This window comes from Coregonus clupeaformis, chromosome 1 (assembly GCF_020615455.1).
Source record: "Coregonus clupeaformis isolate EN_2021a chromosome 1, ASM2061545v1, whole genome shotgun sequence".
NCBI classification, from domain to species: Eukaryota; Metazoa; Chordata; class Actinopteri; order Salmoniformes; family Salmonidae; genus Coregonus; species Coregonus clupeaformis.
The window spans coordinates 4313206-4340157 of NC_059192.1; the positions used below are offsets into that span (position 1 = coordinate 4313206).

At 48.0% G+C, this 26952-nt stretch overlaps 3 protein-coding genes across 10 annotated transcripts in view; 1 reads left to right on the plus strand and 2 right to left on the minus strand.

Moving 5' to 3' along the window:
- Positions 1-482: 482 nt before the first annotated feature.
- On the minus strand, positions 483-13714 carry nsmce4a (NSE4 homolog A, SMC5-SMC6 complex component). 7 transcript variants are annotated; one of them, XM_041893969.1, is made up of 11 exons: positions 13613-13714; positions 12506-12853; positions 11849-11929; positions 10961-11091; positions 10620-10768; positions 10169-10268; positions 9433-9523; positions 2726-2820; positions 2386-2434; positions 2165-2250; positions 483-684 (listed from the first exon to the last, which is right to left on the minus strand). In XM_041893969.1, the coding sequence occupies exons 2-11, from the start codon at positions 12741-12743 to the stop codon at positions 610-612; spliced, it is 1095 nt and encodes a 364-aa protein (XP_041749903.1). In that variant the 5' UTR covers positions 12744-12853; positions 13613-13714; the 3' UTR covers positions 483-609. The 7 variants fall into 7 exon arrangements, with proteins under 7 accessions (XP_041749903.1, XP_041750309.1, XP_041750146.1 ...); XM_041894375.2 differs by having other exon boundaries at positions 12506-12806; positions 13613-13709; XM_041894212.2 differs by having other exon boundaries at positions 12506-12806; positions 13365-13701.
- A 940-nt stretch (positions 13715-14654) lies between these two features.
- Positions 14655-22819, plus strand: LOC121579669 (coiled-coil domain-containing protein 177). Of its 2 annotated transcripts, none has more exons than XM_041894503.1 (3): positions 14655-16316; positions 19985-20176; positions 22009-22819. In XM_041894503.1, the coding sequence occupies exons 1-3, from the start codon at positions 14916-14918 to the stop codon at positions 22189-22191; spliced, it is 1776 nt and encodes a 591-aa protein (XP_041750437.1). In that variant the 5' UTR covers positions 14655-14915; the 3' UTR covers positions 22192-22819. The 2 variants fall into 2 exon arrangements, with proteins under 2 accessions (XP_041750437.1, XP_041750523.1); XM_041894589.2 differs by having other exon boundaries at positions 21997-22072.
- Positions 22820-24136: 1317 nt separating this feature from the next.
- Positions 24137-26952, minus strand: part of LOC121581916 (zinc transporter ZIP9-B-like) — a 19455-nt gene continuing 16639 nt past the window's right edge. Inside the window, exons 5-7 of the mRNA XM_041897321.2 lie at positions 26607-26692; positions 25768-25902; positions 24137-25453 (exon numbers count right to left, since the gene is read on the minus strand). Coding sequence (XP_041753255.1) covers positions 25196-25453; positions 25768-25902; positions 26607-26692 — 479 coding nt within the window. The 3' untranslated portion in view covers positions 24137-25195. The remainder of the gene's footprint in view (positions 25454-25767; positions 25903-26606; positions 26693-26952) is intronic.

The window sequence follows — 26952 nt, forward strand, 5'->3', positions numbered from 1 at the left end:
GCAGTTACATGATGAAACGTCCCCTATACACCCATTATTTACCTGCAGTTACATATTGAAACTGAAACGTCCCCTATACACCCATTATTTACCTGCAGTTACATGTTGAAACTGAAACGTCCCCTATACACCCATTATTTACCTGCAGTTACATGATTAATGATTTCCACCTAAACACACACGGACATAGGAATGCATGAAAATCACTAGCAAACCGCAGCTGGAGATGAGAAACACAGCAGGCTAACAGGGACGTCTTAACCTTCTGGCCAAAAGGACTATGGGGAACTATAGGCTTCAAGACTTATGTAAAGCAAAAACGTTGTATATCTGGGTGCAGGAGAAAAAAAAAGCACTGGGGAGCAGCAATATTCCATGTGCTTTCCTTATCTCACTGTTATGTGTTAGCTCAGCAGAATATATGTTTATGACGTGCAGATCACCCTCATTTTCTTCCTTGAAGTCAAACACACATCACTGACTTGGGTTCACTCTCTTTAATCAAAAAATACAAAAGCCGCCAACAAGGACTATTAATAGAAAACTAATATTTATTAGCTAGATTTAAAGTCAATAAAAATGCTCTAATGTTTTAAAAATAACTATCTGTTACACATCAGCATCATTCTGTGTGCTGGGAACCTGGATCAGTGGCTCGGTGATATCAAAGGCCTCGATTAACTCCTACAGAGAGACAGAGACAGAACAGAACACAATCATCAACATCATCAACAACCAACTCCTGTACAAACTCTACTGCTGTGTACTACGTATGGAGGAAGAGTTACAATAAATGATGCTGAAAACAATGTGTGTGTGTCTGTGTCTGTGTCTGTCCCAGTATGTGTGTGTGTGTGTGTGTCTCAGTGTGTGTGTGTCCCAGTGTGTGTGTCTCAGTGTGTGTGTGTCCCAGTGTGTGTGTGTGTGTCCCAGTGTGTGTGTGTGTGTCCCAGTGTGTGTGTGTGTGTCCCAGTGTGTGTGTGTGTGTGTCCCAGTGTGTGTGTGTCCCAGTGTGTGTGTGTGTGTGTCTCAGTGTGTGTCCCAGTGTGTGTGTGTGTGACCTCAGTGTGTGTGTGTCCCTGTCTCAGTGTGTGTGTGTGTGTGTGTGTGTGTCCCAGTGTGTGTGTGTCCCTGTCTCAGTGTGTGTGTGTGTGTGTGTGTGTGTCTCAGTGTTAGTGTGTCCCAGTGTGTGTGTGTCCCAGTGTGTGTGTGTCCCAGTGTGTGTGTGTCCCAGTGTGTGTGTGTCCCAGTGTGTGTGTGTCCCAGTGTGTGTGTGTCCCAGTGTGTGTGTGTCCCAGTGTGTGTGTGTGTCCCAGTGTGTGTGTGTGTCCCAGTGTGTGTGTGTCCCAGTGTGTGTGTGTCCCAGTGTGTGTGTGTCCCAGTGTGTGTGTGTCCCAGTGTGTGTGTGTCTCAGTGTGAGTGTGTGTGTGTCCCAGTGTGTGTGTGTCTCAGTGTGAGTGTGTGTGTGTGTGTCCCAGTGTGTGTGTGTGTGTGTCCCAGTGTGTGTGTGTGTGTGTGTCCCAGTGTGTGTGTGTCCCAGTGTGTGTGTGTCCCAGTGTGTGTGTGTGTCTCAGTGTGTGTGTGTGTCCCAGTGTGTGTGTGTGTGTGTCCCAGTGTGTGTCCCAGTGTGTGTGTGTCCCAGTGTGTGTGTGTCCCAGTGTGTGTGTGTGTGTGTGTGTGTGTCCCAGTGTGTGTGTGTGTGTGTCCCAGTGTGTGTGTGTCCCAGTGTGTGTGTGTGTGTGTGTCCCAGTGTGTGTGTGTGTGTCCCAGTGTGTGTGTGTCCCAGTGTGTGTGTGTCCCAGTGTGTGTGTGTCCCAGTGTGTGTGTGTCCCAGTGTGTGTGTGTCCCAGTGTGTGTGTGTGTGTGTGTGTGTGTGTGTCCCAGTGTGTGTGTGTGTGTCCCAGTGTGTGTCCCAGTGTGTGTGTGTCCCAGTGTGTGTGTGTCCCAGTGTGTGTGTGTCCCAGTGTGTGTGTGTGTGTGTCCCAGTGTGTGTGTGTGTGTGTGTGTGTCCCAGTGTGTGTGTGTGTGTGTGTGTGTCCCAGTGTGTGTGTGTCCCAGTGTGTGTGTGTCCCAGTGTGTGTGTGTCCCAGTGTGTGTGTGTGTGTGTGTGTGTGTCCCAGTGTGTGTGTGTGTGTGTGTGTGTGTGTCCCAGTGTGTGTGTTACCTTCCAGCTCTTGGGGCTTATAGAGATGACACACTGCTGCCTGTTAGATGCTCCTCCAGCCTCCACCTCTCCTTCCTCCACAGGGGCTGTTCCACACACACAGAAAGAGATAAAGCCAGATTCATGATTGGTTACGACAATGAACAACACTATAATGAAAAATGATTACCCAAACAGCTTTAAAAAGTAAAAAAAGGTCTCAATACGAGGTTATTTCTTACCTATACAAGGAAGTTTGCAATTATCCAGGTAAATCCTCGCCAAACCATCCTGAGAAACACAAATACCACCATCACCTATCATGAGCATGAAATATCAACAGGAGAAGTGTTGGGGAGAGCAGTGCCTTGAAGTGGCTTCCTGGTATCTAATAACAACTCGTCACCTAGGAAACACTTCTAATTCTGGCACTAGTCCAAACACACTTCTATTCAGGGACTAATCCAAACACAGTGAGGGGCCTACATTTCAGTATGAGAATGTGATCCCTGACCAGAATAAACCACTCCTCGTCCCCCGACCATACCTGAACGTAATCCCTGCAGGATAAACCACACTCACCCTGACCAGGAAGGAGGTGTGGAAGATGTTCTCCACAGAGCGGGAGAAGGAGGTGGGGTCGATGACAAACTCATAGTAGGAGATGGGAGATGTGGCTGGAGATGCAAGAAGAGAAAGGTACATCACAAATAGCTCCAACTAATATCAAATCATTTCTACCTAAATTAAAAATGTCTACAACAGGAGTTTTATAAAACATTTTGTTACACCTCATAGGGCATTCACTCACTGCTCTAGGATGTAGTGAAATAAGGGTCAATTTAAGAGAGTGCTACTAAATTCACGGCTAAATTTCATTTTCTTTAGCCTGTGCCATTATGAATTACATAAATGAATCATTTGCTTGTTCTCTACAATAGTAGAACCTTAATATGCTTGTACTTAACAGTGTTGATGAAATATGAACGCAGGGCTGACCCCATTTAGTCGACTGGTCGATCGTTTGGTCGACCGAGATTATTTTAGTCGAGCAGTGGCAAATATATTTTAAGAAATATTATGGCACACGAGACACCTGTCTGATTCAGGCCTGTCTGAGTGGACTAATCCAGACACCTGTCTGATTCAGGCCTGTCTGAGTGGACTAATCCAGACACCTGTCTGATTCAGGCCTGTCTGAGTGGACTAATCCAGACACCTGTCTGATTCAGGCCTGTCTGAGTGGACTAATCCAGACACCTGTCTGATCCAGGCTCTGTCGTAGCCGGCCGCGACTGGGAGACCCATGGGGCGGCGCACAATTGGCCCAGCGTCGTCCAGGGTTGGGGAGGGAATGGCCGGCAGGGATGTAGCTCAGTTGGTAGAGCATGGCGTTTGCAACGCCAGGGTTGTGGGTTCGATTCCCACGGGGAAGTATGAAAAAATTAAATAATGTATGCACTCACTAACTGTAAGTCGCTCTGGATAAGAGCGTCTGCTAAATGACTAAAAAAAAAATAATAAAAAAAAATAATAATAATTCCCGCCTGTCTGAGTGGACTAATCCAGACACCTGTCTAATTCAGGCCTGTCTGAGTGGACTAATCCAGACACCTGTCTGATTCAGGCCTGTCTGAGTGGACTAATACAGACACCTGTCTGATTCAGGCCTGTCTGAGTGGACTAATCCAGACACCGGTCTAATTCAGGCCTGTCTGAGTGGACTAATCCAGACACCCGTCTGATTCAGGCCTGTCTGAGTGGACTAATCCAGACACCTGTCTGATTCAGGCCTGTCTGAGTGGACTAATCCAGACACCTGTCTGATTCAGGCCTGTCTGAGTGGACTAATCCAGACACCTGTCTAATTCCCGCCTGTCTGAGTGGACTAATCCAGACACCTGTCTAATTCAGGCCTGTCTGAGTGGACTAATCCAGACACCTGTCTGATTCAGGCCTGTCTGAGTGGACTAATCCAGACACCTGTCTGATTCAGGCCTGTCTGAGTGGACTAATCCAGACACCTGTCTGATTCAGGCCTGTCTGAGTGGACTAATCCAGACACCTGTCTGATTCAGGCCTGTCTGAGTGGACTAATCCAGACACCTGTCTGATTCAGGCCTGTCTGAGTGGACTAATCCAGACACCTGTCTGATTCAGGCCTGTCTGAGTGGACTAATCCAGACACCTGTCTGATTCCCACCTGTCTGAGTGGACTAATCCAGACACCTGTCTGATTCCCGCCTGTCTGAGTGGACTAATCCAGACACCTGTCTGATTCCCGCCTGTCTGAGTGGACTAATCCAGACACCTGTCTGATTCAGGCCTGTCTGAGTGGACTAATCCAGACACCTGTCTGATTTCAGGCCTGTCTGAGTGGACTAATCCAGACACCTGTCTGATTCCCGCCTGTCTGAGTGGACTACTCCAGACACCTGTCTGATTCAGGCCTGTCTGAGTGGACTAATCCAGACACCTGTCTGATTTCAGGCCTGTCTGAGTGGACTAATCCAGACACCTGTCTGATTTAGGCCTGTCTGAGTGGACTAATCCAGACACCTGTCTGATTTCAGGCCTGTCTGAGTGGACTAATCCAGACACCTGTCTGATTCAGGCCTGTCTGAGTGGACTAATCCAGACACCTGTCTGATTTCAGGCCTGTCTGAGTGGACTAATCCAGACACCTGTCTGATTCAGGCCTGTCTGAGTGGACTAATCCAGACACCTGTCTGATTCAGGCCTGTCTGAGTGGACTAATCCAGACACCTGTCTGATTCAGGCCTGTCTGAGTGGACTAATCCAGACACCTGTCTGATTCAGGCCTGTCTGAGTGGACTAATCCAGACACCTGTCTAATTCAGGCCTGTCTGAGTGGACTAATCCAGACACCTGTCTGATTCAGGCCTGTCTGAGTGGACTAATCCAGACGCCTGTCTGATTCAGGCCTGTCTGAGTGGACTAATCCAGACGCCTGTCTGATTCAGGCCTGTCTGAGTGGACTAATCCAGACACCTGTCTGATTCAGGCCTGTCTGAGTGGACTAATCCAGACACCTGTCTGATTCCCGCCTGTCTGAGTGGACTAATCCAGACACCTGTCTGATTCCGGCCTGTCTGAGTGGACTAATCCAGACACCTGTCTGATTCAGACCTGTCTGAGTGGACTAATCCAGACACCTGTCTGATTCCGGCCTGTCTGAGTGGACTAATCCAGACACCTGTCTGATTCAGGCCTGTCTGAGTGGACTAATTCAGACACCTGTCTGATTCAGGCCTGTCTGAGTGGACTAATCCAGACACCTGTCTGATTCAGGCCTGTCTGAGTGGACTAATCCAGACGCCTGTCTGATTCAGGCCTGTCTGAGTGGACTAATCCAGACACCTGTCTGATTCAGGCCTGTCTGAGTGGACTAATCCAGACGCCTGTCTGATTCAGGCCTGTCTGAGTGGACTAATCCAGACACCTGTCTGATTCAGGCCTGTCTGAGTGGACTAATCCAGACGCCTGTCTGATTCAGGCCTGTCTGAGTGGACTAATCCAGACACCTGTCTGATTCAGGCCTGTCTGAGTGGACTAATCCAGACACCTGTCTGATTCCCGCCTGTCTGAGTGGACTAATCCAGACACCTGTCTGATTCAGGCCTGTCTGAGTGGACTAATCCAGACACCTGTCTGATTCAGGCCTGTCTGAGTGGACTAATCCAGACACCTGTCTGATTCCGGCCTGTCTGAGTGGACTAATCCAGACACCTGTCTGATTCAGGCCTGTCTGAGTGGACTACTCCAGACACCTGTCTGATTCCCGCCTGTCTGAGTGGACTAATCCAGACACCTGTCTGATTCCGGCCTGTCTGAGTGGACTAATCCAGACACCTGTCTGATTCAGGCCTGTCTGAGTGGACTAATCCAGACACCTGTCTGATTCAGGCCTGTCTGAGTGGACTACTCCAGACACCTGTCTGATTCCCGCCTGTCTGAGTGGACTAATCCAGACACCTGTCTGATTCAGGCCTGTCTGAGTGGACTAATCCAGACACCTGTCTGATTCAGGCCTGTCTGAGTGGACTACTCCAGACACCTGTCTGATTTAGGCCTGTCTGAGTGGACTACTCCAGACACCTGTCTGATTCCCGCCTGTCTGAGTGGACTAATCCAGACACCTGTCTGATTCCGGCCTGTCTGAGTGGACTAATCCAGACACCTGTCTGATTCAGGCCTGTCTGAGTGGACTAATCCAGACACCTGTCTGATTCAGGCCTGTCTGAGTGGACTACTCCAGACACCTGTCTGATTCCCGCCTGTCTGAGTGGACTAATCCAGACACCTGTCTGAGTCAGGCCTGTCTGAGTGGACTAATCCAGACACCTGTCTGATTCAGGCCTGTCTGAGTGGACTAATCCAGACACCTGTCTGATTTAGGCCTGTCTGAGTGGACTAATCAAGACACCTGTCTGATTTCAGGCCTGTCTGAGTGGACTAATCCAGACACCTGTCTGATTTCAGGCCTGTCTGAGTGGACTAATCCAGACACCTGTCTGATTCAGGCCTGTCTGAGTGGACTAATCCAGACACCTGTCTGATTCAGGCCTGTCTGAGTGGACTAATCCAGACACCTGTCTGATTCAGGCCTGTCTGAGTGGACTAATCCAGACACCTGTCTGATTCAGGCCTGTCTGAGTGGACTAATCCAGACACCTGTCTGATTCAGGCCTGTCTGAGTGGACTAATCCAGACACCTGTCTAATTCAGGCCTGTCTGAGTGGACTAATCCAGACACCTGTCTGATTCAGGCCTGTCTGAGTGGACTAATCCAGACGCCTGTCTGATTCAGGCCTGTCTGAGTGGACTAATCCAGACGCCTGTCTGATTCAGGCCTGTCTGAGTGGACTAATCCAGACACCTGTCTGATTCAGGCCTGTCTGAGTGGACTAATCCAGACACCTGTCTGATTCCCGCCTGTCTGAGTGGACTAATCCAGACACCTGTCTGATTCAGGCCTGTCTGAGTGGACTAATCCAGACACCTGTCTGATTCAGACCTGTCTGAGTGGACTAATCCAGACACCTGTCTGATTCCGGCCTGTCTGAGTGGACTAATCCAGACACCTGTCTGATTCAGGCCTGTCTGAGTGGACTAATCCAGACACCTGTCTGATTCAGGCCTGTCTGAGTGGACTAATCCAGACACCTGTCTGATTCCCGCCTGTCTGAGTGGACTAATCCAGACGCCTGTCTGATTCAGGCCTGTCTGAGTGGACTAATCCAGACACCTGTCTGATTCAGGCCTGTCTGAGTGGACTAATCCAGACACCTGTCTGATTCAGGCCTGTCTGAGTGGACTAATCCAGACACCTGTCTGATTCAGGCCTGTCTGAGTGGACTAATCCAGACGCCTGTCTGATTCAGGCCTGTCTGAGTGGACTAATCCAGACACCTGTCTGATTCAGGCCTGTCTGAGTGGACTAATCCAGACACCTGTCTGATTCCCGCCTGTCTGAGTGGACTAATCCAGACACCTGTCTGATTCAGGCCTGTCTGAGTGGACTAATCCAGACACCTGTCTGATTCAGGCCTGTCTGAGTGGACTAATCCAGACACCTGTCTGATTCCGGCCTGTCTGAGTGGACTAATCCAGACACCTGTCTGATTCAGGCCTGTCTGAGTGGACTACTCCAGACACCTGTCTGATTCCCGCCTGTCTGAGTGGACTAATCCAGACACCTGTCTGATTCCGGCCTGTCTGAGTGGACTAATCCAGACACCTGTCTGATTCAGGCCTGTCTGAGTGGACTAATCCAGACACCTGTCTGATTCAGGCCTGTCTGAGTGGACTACTCCAGACACCTGTCTGATTCCCGCCTGTCTGAGTGGACTAATCCAGACACCTGTCTGAGTCAGGCCTGTCTGAGTGGACTAATCCAGACACCTGTCTGATTCAGGCCTGTCTGAGTGGACTAATCCAGACACCTGTCTGAGTCAGGCCTGTCTGAGTGGACTAATCCAGACACCTGTCTGATTCAGGCCTGTCTGAGTGGACTAATCCAGACGCCTGTCTGATTCAGGCCTGTCTGAGTGGACTAATCCAGACACCTGTCTGATTCAGGCCTGTCTGAGTGGACTAATCCAGACGCCTGTCTGATTCAGGCCTGTCTGAGTGGACTAATCCAGACACCTGTCTAATTCAGGCCTGTCTGAGTGGACTAATCCAGACACCTGTCTAATTCAGGCCTGTCTGAGTGGACTAATCCAGACACCTGTCTAATTCAGGCCTGTCTGAGTGGACTAATCCAGACACCTGTCTAATTCAGGCCTGTCTGAGTGGACTAATCCAGACACCTGTCTGATTCAGGCCTGTCTGAGTGGACTAATCCATTGCGGAAGCCGCGGGGGTGGTACACCAGCATCACCAGTAGTACATTTACCATTAATTACCATAATGTCTAATCTACTATGTTTGTTTGTTTACGCTCATTTCTGTTAATGCATTAAATATATTATTATTCCAGTCTTACCGTTGTCATTGTAGGAGCGGACACATGAAAGGGGAGAAAAATGTAATGCTCTGATCTAGTGGAGATGTCATAGATTACTTCAAATAGCCTACAGCTGTGTCTGTCCGGAGCGGGAAACTCTGCCCACGGAGCAGTGACAGTTTATTTTATTTTATTTTAGTCATTTAGCAGACGCTCTTATCCAGAGCGACTTACAGGAGCAATTAGGGTTAAGTGCCTTGCTTAAGGGCACATCGACAGATTTTTCACCTAGTCGGCTCGGGGATTAGAACCAGCGACCTTTCGGTTACTGGCACAACGCTCTTAACCACTAAGCTACCTGCCGAGTTCTATTGAGCAGCCATCACGTCTGACCATGGCCGTAATTACATTCTATTCACTCTAATCATGCTAGATTCTCAGAGTAAATCGTCTAACTTTCAAACCGTATGTCTCTACCAAATATGGTTTGAAAGTTACAGACGATTTGGACTATTGTTTTCCTGATGCAATTCTCTATTGAATGAACATATGTTCATAAACATTTAATTAAATAAACATTTTATGGGTAAACACCCACAGGCCTCTGCCTGAAAATGTTACTGGCCAACAAATCCATGATTCCTCAATGCTTCCCCTTTCTCTCAAAGCACATTGGAGTAGAGGATCCAAGGTCCTTCCCCCTAGTCTGCGGTCTTGTTTTATTTATTTATTTCTTACGATTGTAAAGCGACTTTGGGGTCCTTGAAAAGCGCTACATAAATATGTTATTATAATAATAAGACGAGTCATGACTTACGGTCGTCAAAGAAGTAGCTCCGCAGGTATCCCAGAATCCTCTCTACCTCCTTCTCTGTAGCTTCCTGGTGAGACTCCTCCATCTTCTTCAACTGGAACAGACAATGACATCAAATATTGATTTCTTTATTTAACCAGGTTAGTCTCGTTGACATAAAAATCTATTTTTCAGTAGAGAACTATCCAGCTAGGGCCGGGAGAGCTTTCCCCATCATCACCAGTTGGACAGAAACACTAAACACAGTCCTGGCTGATCCAACTGATCTCATTTCAAAGCCCTATTATAGAGTAACTATGTAAAACACCAAAAGGCTTATCACATTTACGGTTACATTTTAGTCATTTAGCAGACGCTCTTATCCAGAGCGACTTACAGTTAGTGAGTACATACATTATTATTATTTTATTTTTTTAAAATCATACTGGCCCCCCCGTGGGAATCGAACCCACAACCCTGGCGTTGCAAACGCCATGCTCTACCAACTGAGCTACATCCCTGCCGGCCGTTCCCTCCCCTACCCTGGACGACGCTGGGCCAATTGTGCGCCGCCCCATGGGGTCTCAAAGGTCACGGCCGGCTACGACAGAGTCTGGATTGGAACCAGGATCTCTAGTGGCACAGCCTTAGACCACTGCGCCACTCGGGGACACACTACTGGGCCATACATAGCTGTGCTGGGATGATCTGGTGACTCCTCTGGGACAGTCAGGTTGGGGGTCAGTGTTAAAGTGGATACCTGGGTGGGCATGATCCTCTTGGCTTCCTTGCTGGGAGCTTTCCTCTGTCTCTCTACCCTCTGGCGAGGTGGAGGCAGCTCAGCCAGGAATGATCCCATCCTGGTAGAGACAGACACAGAGAGTCAGTCAGAGAGTTTTAGACATTTTCTCTGTGTATACTTGGTGAGCGGTCACCTTTGACCCAAGCATCCCAAAGAGGTGGAGGATGATGTTTGCGTTCGACTACATGCAAACAAGACTGTACAGAATCACTGATCTACAAATCAAACTACTTATTATGTGATCAATACTAGCAATTCTGGGCCTCGCCGTGCTTAAACGGATCCCCTCAAATACGCTGATTCACTTGTAGTTGAAGGAGGGTGTAGTCCTGAAGCAGCACTGAGCTCTGTTAACTACCCTCTGCATCTCTAAACACACGTACACACACGTACACACACACACACTTACATGTAGTGGAAAGAGGGGGCAGTCCTGAAGCAGCACTGAGCTCTGTTAGCCACCCTCTGCCAGGCGTCCTGGGGGAGGTAGCCACCGCTCGCTCCACCCTCCACATCTTCATCTTCATCCTCCAGGCGATTCAGACCCATGAATGACAGCTGGGTGGACCAACAGGAACACAAAGGATTAGCAATCTGACAACCGGTAGCCTTAACCTTTGCCACCTCCCTTTCCTTCTCCCCCCTCCTCCTCCCATCCTCCTCCTCCTCTACCTCCCCCTCCTCCTCTACCTCTCACTCCCCTCCTCCTCCACAACCTCCCCCTTCTCCCATCCTCCTCCTCCTACTTACCAGGTGTTCAGCGAAGGCTGAGGGGTCGAAGGATGATCCCTCTGCGTGTAGCTGGCTGGCTTTCTCCTTCCCCAGGTCTGTAGCCAGCACCAGGAGCTGGGCATCTAAAGCTGCTTCACGGGCCTGACGGACTGGGAGAGAGGAGACAAAACAGAAGACAGGGAGGAAGAGGAGGAAGGAGACAGGGAGGAGGAAGACAGGGAGGAGGAAGAGGAAGAAGACAGGGAGGAGGAAGAGGAAGAAGACAGGGAGGAGGAAGAGGAAGAAGACAGGGAGGAGGAAGAGGAAGAAGACAGGGAGGAGGAAGAGGAAGAAGACAGGGAGGAGGAAGAGGAAGAAGACAGGGAGGAGGAAGAGGAAGAAGACAGGGAGGAGGAAGAGGAAGAAGACAGGGAGGAGGAAGAGGAAGAAGACAGGGAGGAGGAAGAGGAAGAAGACAGGGAGGAAGAAGAGGAAGAAGACAGGGAGGAAGAAGAGGAAGAAGACAGGGAGGAAGAAGAGGAAGAAGACAGAGAGGAGGAAGAGGAAGAAGACAGCGAGGAAGAAGAGGAAGAAGACAGAGAGGAGGAAGAGGAAGAAGACAGAGAGGATATTCGATTGAGATACTAAAACATCTTTAAAAATGACTTCCTTCCTCCTTCCTTGGAATAATCACTGGTTCAGACATTACTAGATAGGTTAAAGCAGGGGTTAGCTCTAACCAATTCTGACTATGTTAGATCAGTGGTTACTTCGAGGAAGGAAGGAAGGATGGTAGGTAGGAAGGAAGGACTGTAGGTTGGTAGGAAGGAAGGAAGGAAGGACTGTTGGTAGATAGGAAGGAAGGTAGGAAGGAAGGACTGTAGGTAGGTAGGTAGGAAGGTAGGTAGATGACAGATCCTATCATACCTTCTGCAAAGAGTTTGTTAGCCTCCTCCAACACGTCTGTCAGTTTGTTGTTGGTGGGACTCAACATGTCCTCTCTGTTCTCTGGGGAGAAGAGAGAAGGAAAAGATTGGTTAAAAGGTACAATATGTAGAAATCGCTCCGCCATTTCCTGGTTGCTAAAATTCTATCACATTGTACAATCTAAACCGCTGTGAAATAGAACCAAAATATAGCTAGTGTTTTCAGCTGTTTGAAGCTGCTGTATTAGACTTGCTTTCAATGAGAAAGACAGATCTAGACCTCACATTTCTATGTGAATTTGGTCAGGTTGCCCACAAAGTTACATACTGGACCTTTAATTGACAGGTGTCCAGGTACCTGGGAGGTTTAACACAAACCGGTCACAGGCCGGCATCTGCCTCCAGAATCTCCACCCTTCTCCCCATCACGGATTTAAAAAATGGTGGTAATTCCCTCCAGCCAATGCTTATACCAATCCAATACTTTTCAATACTTTGAAATCAATGACAGGGAGAATACAAGACAAGTGCACACTTTGTGAAAAGTGTGGAGAATTGGGGACTAATGGCCCATGGATACCATTTCCAGACAGTCCCCACTACATTACATTTCCATTACATTTTAGTCATTTAGCAGACCCTCTTCCCCACTACTCACGTTGAACAGAGTTGATGAGGTCCCTGTACTTGCTCCTGATCTCTCTCCTCCGTGCCGGATCGTTGTCCTCATCCTGCATGTCTGCTGGGCTGCACCCAGCCTCCTCATCATCACCACCGGCGGCTGCATCCCCCCGCTCCGCAGCCGTTCCCCTTCCACCGCCTCTCCCCCCGGACACACCGTTCTGACGGGGAGTACCGGTACCAGACTCATCCCCTCCTCGGCTGGCTCGCCTCATCTTGGACACTGGTGTTGGTAGTCCGCCCTCCTCTTATCACTTTGGGTTTGGGATTTCTCCCCTCTTGTTATACGGCAGGGTTGAGGTCAATTTCAATTCAGGGATGTCAACTGAAATTCCAAATGCAATTAAATGTTTTCCTCAATGATTTTCAAAAAGGACATTTGAAAGTGGAATTGGGATTTCAGTTAGCAAACTTGAATTGACTGAATTAAAATAGAATTGATACCAACACTGTTATCCAGATGTTCCGAAATAGCTAGCTAAACATCCATTATGGCTAAACATCAGTTATGGCTAAACATCAGTTATGGCTAAACATCAGTTATAGCTAAACATCAGTTGTGGCTAAACATCAGTTGTGGCTAAACATCAGTTGTGGCTAAACATCAGTTATGGCTAAACATCAGGTATAGCTAAACATCAGATATGGCTAAACATCAGTTATAGCTAAACATCAGTTATAGCTAAACATCAGTTGTGGCTAAACATCAGTTATGGCTAAACATCAGTTATAGCTAAACATCAGAAAATGCCTGCAACAGGACCCACTTCAACGGGTGGCAACGGCTTCAAATGATTGCTATGCATGATGATTCAAATACAAAACACTGACCTTACATTTTTGCTGTTTTCCCGTTTTGTCGTTTTCTTTGTAGTTTTTTGTTTTGCTACAAATTTGACCTAACTTGACGTCAACGTTACCCGCTAACGTAGCTAGCTAGCTTCCGCAGTCAGAGAAAGAAGTTATGGCGATTTCAAGTCACTCCAAACCACCCACTTGCTGGGGTTTTTGACTACATAATCATTTAGATGTTCGATTTCCGAAAATCAACTTTATATTATAATGTACATACATACATACTCACAGGAGAGCCTTTGTTGAGAGCCCTCAGGAGTCAATCAGCTTATCTGTCCGTGTGTGGCACGACGCTAGAAGACCGAAGTTTTGGTCAGAGGGAACGTGCAGAGCAGCATTCAATATCGAAACGTTTCATAAACGTTGGTGAACAGCGAAAATGGAAGTTAGATCCTTACACAACAGAGGTTGTTGGGCTTAAGGAATGTCAATTAACCCGTGCTTGACTTGGGATTTTTTTAAATAAAACGGCAACATTTGCTCTAGGCCGTCAAGAGAGGGGGCACTTGGTTGGGGCCCTCCCCTGTCCAAATCTCGCTTAGGGCCCCCAAAAGGCTAGAGCCGGCCCTGATTTTCATGACCATAAGAGCCCTCATTTGACAACCTGGAACAGCGCATCGTGCCCATTCAAACTGGCGCATTCTCAATCTCGAACGGTCTAATGGCACGCATACATCGGATTCATAGACTACTGTCAAATAAACTTCAACAAAGCGGGATCAGGATATGAATGCACAGTCTCCATTTCTATTCAATGCAGATCCCGCCTTAATTCTGCTCTGATCAAGTTTTTTTTTTTTTGCCGCCATGAGTGAATCCGGGCTGGTGATAGGCCACTTTGTTTTATAAAGGAGGCAGTATTATGAGGTGCCTATAAGGCATTGACAGCAGTCATATAAATATAATCTACAGAACAGACCTCCCCATTAAAGTCAAATTATCCAAACGTCTCGGATATTTTCAAACCAAACACCAACGCTGTGCGCCTTAATGCACCTTTGCGTTTATGTCTACAAATGACCACCAGATGACGACAAAATACCATTCTTTTTTTTTTACAAATGTAAACCGTTTTCTTGTGACTGTCCACTGTGAAAACGTTAATTGTAGAAATAACAAATGCCGTTGATTTCCTAATAGAAATGGGAGATGTCAAGATTATGAACTATTGCTTTTTCTAGCCGAGTCACTGAGGTCATCCCGCACAAGGACCGTCAGCCGATAGAGGGCGCTCAAATAATCTATTGAGAAGAAGATCCCTCTTTTCCTGAGAATTCATTGGGTTTGCAGCCATGGTTACAAAAAAAATAAGTTTCCACCGTTAGGCAATGTTTTGAAAGGACTCTCTCCTTCGTATTTGACAGTAAGCTATCGAAATGCTGAACGCATTTGATAAGAAATATCAACTTTACTTGCTATTTTTTGTGTGGTACTTGTTGGTTTGCCTGTTTGTAATGCTATGGTGTCCAGAGTAAAGGCTAACGTTAGCTAGCGAGCTAGATAAGTAGCCATAAGCACTCTAGCCAGCTGTCATGCGAGAAAGCAGGCCGCCGTCTCCGACGCTGCACTTGGACCTCGACAACTTTGATACAACAGACGCTGAGGACAGCACATATGTTTTAACCAGCCCGCGGTCGTTGGAATCATGTGCAAGACTCGGCGTCAAACCTGTTGAACTTTTAATAAAATATCTAAGCGATTTCGTTGATGACAACGTAAACCCAGATATCCCGTTTAAGGCACTGACAGTTCTGTACGAGGCATACGAAAAGGAAGTGAGGGGGGTTTTGCGGCTGTGCCGTGAAGAGAGAGAGAAGATTATCTTAAATACGAAAGAAAGACGACCGTCCGTTAAACTGTCAGCCCTCGAAACAGTCCTCGAGATAGAAAGTCGGAACTCTCTCGAAGATATCAACTCAAGAAAGGACGCTTGTGATGGTTTGAGAACGGGAGCAACTCAATCTGTGGATCACAGCCCCAGAAAGAAATATGTGAGCAACGGCAGGTCCTATTCTGCTGCTATCACCAGAGAAAAAAACAGAAACAGCTTGAGACCAACTGACAAGAACATCATGGTGTCCAGCCTGAGTCTTGGTGACCTCAGACACTCCCCGGCCATAGAAAGGCAGTTGGAGAGGCTCACTCGAGACATCAGGAAGAAGATGAGTGTGACAGTCTCAGAGAAAGACCGTAAGATAGCAGCTCTGATGTTGGTGAAGCACCAAGAAGAGCAGACCAGGCTGAGGCTGAGCCAGCAGGAGGAGCAGGAGAGAGAGGAGGCCCGGAGGCAGGAGGAGGTGCGACAGGTCCAGGCTGAGCGCAGGAGGAGGAAGGAGCTGGAGAAGAGCATGCAGCGGTGGCAGGATGGGCTGGAGGCGCGGAGGAGGCAGAAGGAGCGCCAGGAGAAGGAGTTGGCCGGTCTGCGCGAGCAGGAGGTCCTACTGCAGGAGGATCGCTGGAGGAGAATCACAGAGGAGCAGGAGGTGCGGAGAAGAGACAAGATAGAGGCGGCGAGGAGAGAAGCGGAGGAGCGCAAATGCTTCCAGGAGCAGCTGCTCAAAGACATGGAGCGTCTGGAGAAGGCAGAGAGGGAGAAGGAGGTGCAGCTGTCACAGGAGAAGGAGCAGAGGGCCACGAGGAGCAGGGTGATCCGAGAGAGGAGGGAGAGGAAGAGGCTCCAGCAGGAGAACCAGAGGGAACATCTCAGATGCCTCCTCCTGAAGAGGGAGGTACAGCAGCAGATGGAGGGGGAGGAGGCGCTGATGAGGTGTGCCCTGGAGGAGAAACTGCAGCGCTCCTGGGAGAAGAGGGCCCGGGCGGTGGCGGAGCGGCTCAGGGAGCTGCAGGTGAGATGGGCCAGGGAGGAGGAACAGATCCACAGGGCCCAGCTACGAGCCTCCTGGCACAGCCAGCAGCAGCTCAGAGACAAAGAGGTGAGGACAGCACACAGATATACAGGAAAACTATACACTATAATACATGCAATAAACAACGCCGGAAAGTGAGCGCACACATTTTCACGGTCCCTGGCATACTGTCCTAGCCAGAGTACCGCTCTCTTTAGCTAACATTCCACTCCTTGTCACTCCTTGTCATTGACAAAGAGACTGGCCTTTCAGCAGTCTTCAAATATGAACATTCTATCATTAATGAGCTCAAGGAGATCAGAGGATTTGATCCTGATTCGATAACCTAATTCATAAATTTGATTGTAAAGTATGAAAATGTATGCACTCACTAACTAACTGTAAGTCGCTCTGGATAAGAGCGTCTGCTAAATGACTAAAATGTGAAAATGTAAAGAGTCTAGCGTTGGTCATTCTGACGTAATACATTTCATTGTAAACTTAAACAACATGCACAGGGAGAACAGAGGATTCCTGTTTACTTGGTTTTTACCACCAGCCAATGTGATCGCATCACACCAGAGGAGCTCTCACCATTCAAACTTCCCAGCCAGTGCATCGTGAACGCTCTAGCCTATTTTATATCCAGCAAGCAAGGTGCTTCTTTCTATATATTAATTTCTCAAAATAAGTCACCAAACCATATTGCTACTTCTGGGACACACATTGGGCTAGGCTACTGGTTCAATAGCTATAAGAGGAATAGAGAGAGGATGGAAGAGAGGCCAGCCGAGAGGCCAGCCGAGAGGCCAGCCGAGAGGCCAGCCGAGAGGCCAGCCGAGAAACATGAATTGCGCAAGAAGGGAACCGTTAAGACAGATGTGTCAATTAAAGTTAATTAATAGGCTGGGCTATTAATCCACCATTTGAATGCTAGCCTATATTAGGCCCAGTCTACTACAGTGAATTTAGGTGTCCACCACCTGTGCTAAACGTTTTTGTCTGATGCATGTTTTATGCTAATGTATTGAAGTTGAACTTGAACATCGCCCAATGCGTCCGTTTTAATTAAATGTGCAATAATATCTCTCTCTATATATATATATATATATTAATGCCTATGGCTATTTAATGAAACCCTGGCTGTTGAGTAGGCAACAGATAGTAAAACAGGGAATCTCTGATTCCTCCCTCTCACCTTTACTAGCCTGTCCAGCATCTCACCTTTACTAGCCTGTCCAGCATCTCACCTTTACTAGCCTGTCCAGCATCTCACCTTTACTAGCCTGTCCAGCATCTCACCTTTACTAGCCTGTCCAGCAGCTCACCTTTACTAGCCTGTCCAGCATCTCACCTTTACTAGCCTGTCCAGCAGCTCACCTTTACTAGCCTGTCCAGCAGCTCACCTTTACTAGCCTGTCCAGCATCTCACCTTTACTAGCCTGTCCAGCATCTCACCTTTACTAGCCTGTCCAGCAGCTCACCTTTACTAGCCTGTCCAGCAGCTCACCTTTACTAGCCTGTCCAGCAGCTCACCTTTACTAGCCTGTCCAGCAGCTCACCTTTACTAGCCTGTCCAGCATCTCACCTTTACTAGCCTGTCCAGCATCTCACCTTTACTAGCCTGTCCAGCAGCTCACCTTTACTAGCCTGTCCAGCAGCTCACCTTTACTAGCCTGTCCAGCAGCTCACCTTTACTAGCCTGTCCAGCATCTCACCTTTACTAGCCTGTCCAGCATCTCACCTTTACTAGCCTGTCCAGCATCTCACCTTTACTAGCCTGTCCAGCATCTCACCTTTACTAGCCTGTCCAGCAGCTCACCTTTACTAGCCTGTCCAGCAGCTCACCTTTACTAGCCTGTCCAGCAGCTCACCTTTACTAGCCTGTCCAGCATCTCACCTTTACTAGCCTGTCCAGCAGCTCACCTTTACTAGCCTGTCCAGCAGCTCACCTTTACTAGCCTGTCCAGCAGCTCACCTTTACTAGCCTGTCCAGCATCTCACCTTTACTAGCCTGTCCAGCAGCTCACCTTTACTAGCCTGTCCAGCATCTCACCTTTACTAGCCTGTCCAGCAGCTCACCTTTACTAGCCTGTCCAGCATCTCACCTTTACTAGCCTGTCCAGCATCTCACCTTTACTAGCCTGTCCAGCATCTCACCTTTACTAGCCTGTCCAGCATCTCACCTTTACTAGCCTGTCCAGCATCTCACCTTTACTAGCCTGTCCAGCATCTCACCTTTACTAGCCTGTCCAGCATCTCACCTTTACTAGCCTGTCCAGCAGCTCACCTTTACTAGCCTGTCCAGCATCTCACCTTTACTAGCCTGTCCAGCAGCTCACCTTTACTAGCCTGTCCAGCATCTCACCTTTACTAGCCTGTCCAGCATCTCACCTTTACTAGCCTGTCCAGCATCTCACCTTTACTAGCCTGTCCAGCATCTCACCTTTACTAGCCTGTCCAGCATCTCACCTTTACTAGCCTGTCCAGCATCTCACCTTTACTAGCCTGTCCAGCATCTCACCTTTACTAGCCTGTCCAGCAGCTCACCTTTACTAGCCTGTCCAGCAGCTCACCTTTACTAGCCTGTCCAGCATCTCACCTTTACTAGCCTGTCCAGCATCTCACCTTTACTAGCCTGTCCAGCATCTCACCTTTACTAGCCTGTCCAGCATCTCACCTTTACTAGCCTGTCCAGCAGCTCACCTTTACTAGCCTGTCCAGCATCTCACCTTTACTAGCCTGTCCAGCAGCTCACCTTTACTAGCCTGTCCAGCAGCTCACCTTTACTAGCCTGTCCAGCATCTCACCTTTACTAGCCTGTCCAGCAGCTCACCTTTACTAGCCTGTCCAGCATCTCACCTTTACTAGCCTGTCCAGCATCTCACCTTTACTAGCCTGTCCAGCATCTCACCTTTACTAGCCTGTCCAACAGCTCACCTTTACTAGCCTGTCCAGCATCTCACCTTTACTAGCCTGTCCAGCATCTCACCTTTACTAGCCTGTCCAGCAGCTCACCTTTACTAGCCTGTCCAGCATCTCACCTTTACTAGCCTGTCCAGCAGCTCACCTTTACTAGCCTGTCCAGCAGCTCACCTTTACTAGCCTGTCCAGCAGCTCACCTTTACTAGCCTGTCCAGCAGCTCACCTTTACTAGCCTGTCCAGCATCTCACCTTTACTAGCCTGTCCAGCATCTCACCTTTACTAGCCTGTCCAGCAGCTCACCTTTACTAGCCTGTCCAGCAGCTCACCTTTACTAGCCTGTCCAGCATCTCACCTTTACTAGCCTGTCCAGCATCTCACCTTTACTAGCCTGTCCAGCAGCTCACCTTTACTAGCCTGTCCAGCATCTCACCTTTACTAGCTGTCCAGCAGCTCACCTCAGCAGGATGGGGCCTTTTCATTAGGGGAGGGACGTCTAACCTTTACTAGCCTGTCCAGTGTGGATCGCTAAAATAATAATTATGATCACATTTCCTCAATTTAAGGGGACACCTTTACATTTGGCAGAGAGATTGAGGGGAGGAGGGGGGTGTTATAGGAGCAAGCCAGACAGCAATCAGAGGGTTGCCGGTTCGAATCCCAGTGATCCGGGGAAAATCTGACCGGAATAAGCCGGCAACTGGAGGGTTGCTGGCATTAGAATCTCAGGTGCCACCTGATGCCGTTGTGCCCTTGGGCAAGGAACTTAACCCCTAACCAAATGTGCAACTCACATTGAACAATAAAGTTATATTCTATTGTATTTGTCTAGATACTGGCCCAGTTGAGTCAGCATCGTATGGAGCAGGCAAGCCAACACGCTCACACCCAGAGGAGGAACAGGGCACAGCGGGCACAGCAGGAAAACATGGAGAGACTCCTCTGCCACCAGCGCCTCCTAGACAGGGTACAGAGAGAGGAGGAGACCGAGAGGCAGCTGAGAGAATGCTGCCTCTCCCTGAAGGTTTGTGTGGTGTTATGGTGTGTGTTTGTGGTGTTAGGATGTGTGTGTGTGTGGTGTTAGGGTGTGTGGGTGTGGTGTTAGGGTGTATGTGTGTGGTGTTAGGGTGTATGTGTGTGGTGTTAGGGTGTGTGTGGTGTTAGGGTGTATGTGTGAGGTGTTAGGGTGGGTGTGTGTGGTGTTACGGGGGGTGTGGTGTTGGAGGTGGTGTGTGTGACTGGGTGTGTGTGTGTGGTGTCAGGGTCTGTGTATGTGGTGTTAGGGTGGGTGTGTGGTGTTAGGGTGGGTTAGGGTGTGTGTGTGTGGGGTTAGGGTGTGTGTGGTGTTAGGGTGGGGGTGGTGTGTGGGTGTGTTAGGGTGGGGGTGTGGTGTGGGTGTGTTAGGGTGGGGGTGTGGTGTGGGGGTGTGTGGTGTGTGTGTGGTAGGTGGGGTGTGTGTGTGTGGTGTTAGGAGGTGTAGGGGGGTGTGTGCGGTGTTAGGGTGTGTGTGTGCGGTGTTAGGGGGTGTGTGTGCGGTGTTAGGGGGTGTGTGTGCGGTGTTAGGGGTGTGTGTGCGGTGTTAGGGGGTGTGTGTGCGGTGTTAGGGTGTGTGTGTGTGGTGTTAGGGGGGGATGTGCGGTGTTAGGGTGTGTGTGTGCGGTGTTAGGGTGTGTGTGTGCGGTGTTAGGGGGTGTGTGTGCGGTGTTAGGGTGTGTGTGTGCGGTGTTAGGGTGTGTGTGTGTGGTGTTAGGGGGGGATGTGCGGTGTTAGGGTGTGTGTGTGCGGTGTTAGGGTGTGTGTGTGCGGTGTTAGGGGGTGTGTGTGCGGTGTTAGGGGGTGTGTGTGCGGTGTTAGGGGGTGTGTGTGCGGTGTTAGGTGGTGTGTGTGTGGTGTTAGGTGGTGTGTGTGCGGTGTTAGGGGGTGTGTGTGCGGTGTTAGGGGGGGTGTGTGCGGTGTTAGGGGGTGTGTGCGGTGTTAGGGGGGGTGTGTGTGGTGTTAGGGGGTGTGTGTGCGGTGTTAGGGGTGTGTGTGCGGTGTTAGGGGGTGTGTGTGCGGTGTTAGGGGGTGTGTGTGCGGTGTTAGGGGGTGTGTGTGCGGTGTTAGGGGGTGTGTGTGTGGTGTTAGGGGGTGTGTGTGCGGTGTTAGGGGGTGTGTGTGCGGTGTTAGGTGGTGTGTGTGCGGTGTTAGGGGGTGTGTGTGCGGTGTTAGGGGGTGTGTGTGCGGTGTTAGGGGGTGTGTGTGCGGTGTTAGGGGGTGTGTGCGGTGTTAGGTGGTGTGTGTGCGGTGTTAGGGGGTGTGTGTGCGGTGTTAGGGGGGTGTGTGCGGTGTTAGGTGGTGTGTGTGCGGTGTTAGGGGGTGTGTGTGGTGTTAGGGGGGGTGTGTGTGGTGTTAGGGGGGGTGTGTGTGGTGTTAGGGGGGTGTGCGGTGTTAGGGTGTGTGTGCGGTGTTAGGGGGTGTGTGCGGTGTTAGGGGGTGTGTGTGCGGTGTTAGGGGGGTGTGTGTGGTGTTAGGGGGTGTGTGTGGTGTTAGGGGGGTGTGCGGTGTTAGGGGGGTGTGCGGTGTTAGGGGGGTGTGTGCGGTGTTAGGGGGTGTGTGTGCGGTGTTAGGGGGTGTGTGTGCGGTGTTAGGGTGTGTGTGTGTGTGGTGTTAGGGGGGGTGTGTGCGGTGTTAGGGGGGGTGTGTGTGGTGTTAGGATATAGGATGCACACACCTCCTATCTTCTTTCAGCAGTCCTGGTCAGTAGTAGTGTACTATATAGGGAATAGGGTGCCATTTGGGACAGTAACACTGTTTTATTTCACTGTAAAGTGTGTTGCAGCGATTTTAAATGCACATAAAATAAAGTTTGATTCTTAGGAGCGTCGGCGGGAGCGTCTGCAGAGGCAGAGAGAGGAGGTGCAGGAGGAGGCTCGTAGGGTGGCTCGCGCCTCCTTCCATATGAGGGAGAAGGTGAGGGAGGTGACGCACCGCAGGACCTTCGACCAGATGGCTCTGCAGGCTCAGCTAGCTGCCTCCCTGCTGGGCCGGGTCAAAATATGAACACGCATCTGTCCTGTTACACACAAATACTAAGAGACGAGTACAAAGTGATAGGGCCCAGTCCTGCTATACAAAGTGATAGGGCCCAGTCCTGCTATAGGGCCCAGTCCTGCTATAGGGCCCAGTCCTGCTATAGGGCCCTGTCCTGCTGTGTTTGTAAATGGCCTGTGCGGCTTTGCTACGTTCATGTTTATTTTGTTAATACCTGTAATTCTTGTCATTCTTCCAGTGATGATACTACTGAAACAATAGATCTATTGAAGTATTCTTCATCAGACAATAGATCTATTGAAATATTCTTCATCAGACAAGAGATATATTGAAATATTCTGCATCAGACAAAGAGTTTGGATTGCTGTGTGAGGGAACAATTAGCTTAGAGTATTTTAGGTAACTATTGAGATCAATTTGACTTGAGGACAATCCTGGTCTTGAATGTAGGCCGGAACTAGATTTGACTACACACTTAAAATCTACTGTCGCTAGTACTTGGCACGTCATTTGTTATGTCTCTAGAAATAGTTATGGTAGAGTAAATATGTACTGTATTTCTACTGTAGTTTGACATTTATACTGTATTTATACTGTAGATATACTGTAGTTTGACATGTTTACTGTATTTATACTGTAGTTATACTGTAGTTTGACATGTTTACTGTATTTATACTGTAGTTATACTGTAGTTTGACATGTTTACTGTATTTATACTGTAGTTATACTGTAGTTTGACATGTTTACTGTATTTCTACTGTAGTTATACTGTAGTTTGACATGTTTACTGTATTTATACTGTAGTTATACTGTAGTTATACTGTAGTTATACTGTAGTTTGACATGTTTACTGTATTTATACTGTAGTTATACTGTAGTTTGACATGTTTACTGTATTTATACTGTAGTTATACTGTAGTTTGACATGTTTACTGTATTTATACTGTAGTTATACTGTAGTTTGACATGTTTACTGTATTTATACTGTAGTTTGACATGTTTACTGTATTTATACTGTAGTTATACTGTAGTTTGACATGTTTACTGTATTTATACTGTAGTTTGACATGTTTACTGTATTTATACTGTAGTTTGAATGGGATATTTTTGTTTCAGATCATTTTTCAGATGATATAGATTTTGTATTTATTAAAGTGACAAAACAGACACTTTGTTTTGCTGTTGTATAGTTACTCAGGAAAGGGCGTTTTTATACACTTTATTCCAGTATTTATCTAGTGATGTTTTGCAACATCTAGATCATGAAAATGTATTTTGTTACATCTTTTTAATAAAGCTTTACTTTGTAAATGTCATCTCTGCCGTCCAGTTACAGTACTGCTCTAATGCTGAGTGGTCCTATTAGTGTGGAACCTCTTTGTAACAATACTGTGACACGGGATTGGCCCTGACCTCCTGTGACATCACAAGCTGTCGGCAACAGAAGGTGACAGCAACATCTGACTTTGGAATAGAAACACATTCAAAAAAAATCTAGCTTTATTTGCAATTTACATTTTCAGGGATTGTTATGATAAAGTATTAATACAAAATATGGGACATTTTCCTTAGCCTGGGTACCAGTCTGTTTAGATGATAACATTCCTCTAGCCTGGGTACCAGTCTGTTTAGATGATAACATTCCTCTAGCCTGGGTACCAGTCTGTTTAGATGATAACATTCCTCTAGCCTGGGTACCAGTCTGTTTAGATGATAACATTCCTCTAGCCTGGGTACCAGTCTGTTTAGATGATAACATTCCTCTAGCCTGGGTACCAGTCTGTTTAGATAACATTCCTCTAGCCTGGGTACCAGTCTGTTTAGATGATACCATTCCTCTAGCCTGGGTACCAGTCTGTTTAGATGATACCATTCCTCTAGCCTGGGTACCAGTCTGTTTAGATGATACCATTCCTCTAGCCTGGGTACCAGTCTGTTTAGATGATAACATTCCTCTAGCCTGGGTACCAGTCTGTTTAGATGATACCATTCCTCTAGCCTGGGTACCAGTCTGGATAACATTCCACTCATGGTACTCCGTGTCATATGCCAAAGATGTTTAGCATGTGACAGATTTGGCAAGGAGTGGAATGCTAGCTTAACAGGCTGGTACACAGACAACATTGTCCTGGCTATAGAACACAATGTAGAAATATGGTCCGTTTGGAAGGTCCACCATCATTATTAGCTATCTAAAAAGACCATCACATCCAATACAAAATTAAGAAATCAATAATCATCACTGTGGTTCATTTAGGGCCCGTCAGTGTTATGGCAACCATTCAATGCTTATAAAGATGGCTTTTCACAACCTGCCCTGAATATTTTAGTCCCTAACATACCCCAGCCAAAACCTGTATTAGAAATGACAAAAGACAATGTTATCCTTTTGATTAAAATCTTATCTGGTTTGGATTTCGGCTAATGTAAAAAAAAAATGGATTTTGTTTGTTCAGTAGAGGCACAAAGGCCAAATATGAGGAAACAGTTCCTTTGAAATGATCCACTTACAGGAAATGTTCTTGCCCTTTCAGACAAACTCAATAGTTTAGCTCAAAAGAATGTCCCACTGAGATCGGACTAGGCAAGACAAACAATTTCAAAAGCTCTACACAAGTACACGAGTCTCTGACACACACACGCACACACGCACACGCACACACACACACACACACACACACACACACACACACACACACACACACCACTCTCGCTCTGATCCCACAGATATTATGCTCAAACCCAATTTCCTTATGATCTCTCTGAGAAGGACACTGATACATACTGCATCTGACACAGAAACACCCCCAATGATCTCTACGTATGTACGAGTTCAGGTGTACTCCAGTGTAAATGAATGTGTGCTTGGCTTGGTAACATATTGTGGTGTCTTCTGTACGTTAACTTGTCAGTCGTAGTGTAGCCTTGATTTCCAGGCTTCCTCACATTCCCTTCCCAATGTTCCTTGAGTGATGATGAAGGAGACTTGGTAGGATAGCATCGATTCACAAGACTAGTCATCATGTAGTCCCAGGGTCAGTAACACAGGCAGTCCTGCTCCCAGTATCAGTGTGAGGCTCTCCAGGGCCCCCAGGCCCCCCTGCTGCCCGGTCCCAGTCCCGTGGAGGTGGAGGTGGGGAGAGCTCTGCTGCTGCCCCCTGGAGCTGACCTCTGGTAGTACATGTACCGTAGCTACGTAGAGGAACGTTCCGGCTGAGAAGAGCATCCCAACACCTGTTGCGCTCAGACGGTGCTGGGACGATCCACCACTCTGCAGTAGGAGGGAAAAACACAACACACTGACGTCATGTCAACGTTATCAAATAACTTTCAGTGTTGAACTAGTTCCCCCTAGCCTGGTCCCATAGCTTTTTTTGTGCTGTCTTACCAACTACTATGGTCAGCTATTGGCAAGACTGCACACTTGATTCTCAGAACCAGGCTAAGTTCACCACTCTAACAATCTTCAATAATTTACTACTTTAATGCCTATAAAGGCGTTCCCATTAGATAAATCCCAGTTTTTCTCATTATGATAGAACATTGTTCTGAGTCACTAAACAGCAGTTTGTTGCCTCTTCTCACCGCGTTCAGGATAAAGTATGTACTGATGGAGAGTACAGGTGCTGCAGCAGAGAAGGCCAATAGCTGCTTCTGAATCTGCTTCTTCTCTAAACCTGCACGCATCAGAAAGGTGACCAGGCCAAATGCTGCAGGAGCCTGAGGGGAGGGGGGAGAGAGGGAGGGAGGGTGGGAGGGAGGGAGGGAGGGAGGGAGGGAGGGAGGGAGGGAGGGGGGAGGGGGGAGGGAGGGAGGGAGGGAGGGAGGGAGGGTGGGAGGGAGAGAGAGAGGGAGGGGGAGGGAGGGAGGGAGGGAGAGAGGGAGGGGGAGGGGGAGGGAGAGGGAGAGAGAGAGAGAGAGAGAGAGAGAGGGAGAGAGAGACAGAGAGACAGAGAGAGAGAGAGAGAGAGAGAGAGAGAGAGAGAGAGAGAGAGAGAGAGAGAGAGAGAGAGAGAGAGAGAATGTTAGATCAAATATGGAGAGGAAGGAGATGGGAAGGAGAGAGTACATTGAACTGAGAGAGGGCTTGAGGAGTCAGAACAATCAAGATGTCTTATTGTGATGTAACTTCCTAGTAGAAGCTGTCCCGTTGTCCAATATTGTGATGTAACTTCCTAGTAGAAGCTGTCCCGTTGTCCAATATTGTGATGTAACTTCCTAGTAGAAGCTGTCCTGTTGTCCAATATTGTGATGTAACTTCCTAGTAGAAGCTGTCCTGTTGTCCAATATTGTGATGTAACTTCCTAGTAGAAGCTGTCCTGTTGTCCAATATTGTGATGTAACTTCCTAGTAGAAGCTGTCCTGTTGTCTAATATTGTGATGTAACTTCCTAGTAGAAGCTGGTTAATCCAGTGGACTCTCACCTTGTGCAGTATGACAGCTAGAAAGACCACCAGTTGAACTGTGACCTGGGAGGAAGCCACAGCCGTACCTAAAGCCACACCGTCAGCTGGGGAGAGAGAGACAATATCATTACAACACACACACACACACACACTACACCTAAAGCTACACCGTCAGCTACAGGCAGGCAGAGGAGAGAGGCAGTATGGTCACTATAAACACACACACTACACTACTGTACATGTAGTTGATACTTTGCTTACTCTCACACACTTAGTTGAAAACAGAAGATCTAAAGAGCTACTAATGAGTTCCTCTTTTATTAATCAGAAGAGCTACAAATGAGTTCCTCTTTTATTAATCAGA

Coding starts and splice junctions, on each gene's coding strand:
- nsmce4a (XM_041893969.1), bottom strand. CDS start 12,743: ATGAGGCGAGCCAGCCGAGGAGGGGATGAGTCTGGTACCGGTACTCCC. Junction 10,269..10,619: donor GCCCCCTCTTTCCACTACAT/GTAAGTGTGTGT, acceptor TGTCTCTACCAG/GATGGGATCATTCCTGGCTG. Junction 2,435..2,725: donor ACACCTCCTTCCTGGTCAGG/GTGAGTGTGGTT, acceptor TGTGTTTCTCAG/GATGGTTTGGCGAGGATTTA.
- LOC121579669 (XM_041894503.1), top strand. CDS start 14,916: ATGCGAGAAAGCAGGCCGCCGTCTCCGACGCTGCACTTGGACCTCGAC. Junction 16,317..19,984: donor AGCAGCTCAGAGACAAAGAG/GTGAGGACAGCA, acceptor GTATTTGTCTAG/ATACTGGCCCAGTTGAGTCA. Junction 20,177..22,008: donor AATGCTGCCTCTCCCTGAAG/GTTTGTGTGGTG, acceptor TTTGATTCTTAG/GAGCGTCGGCGGGAGCGTCT.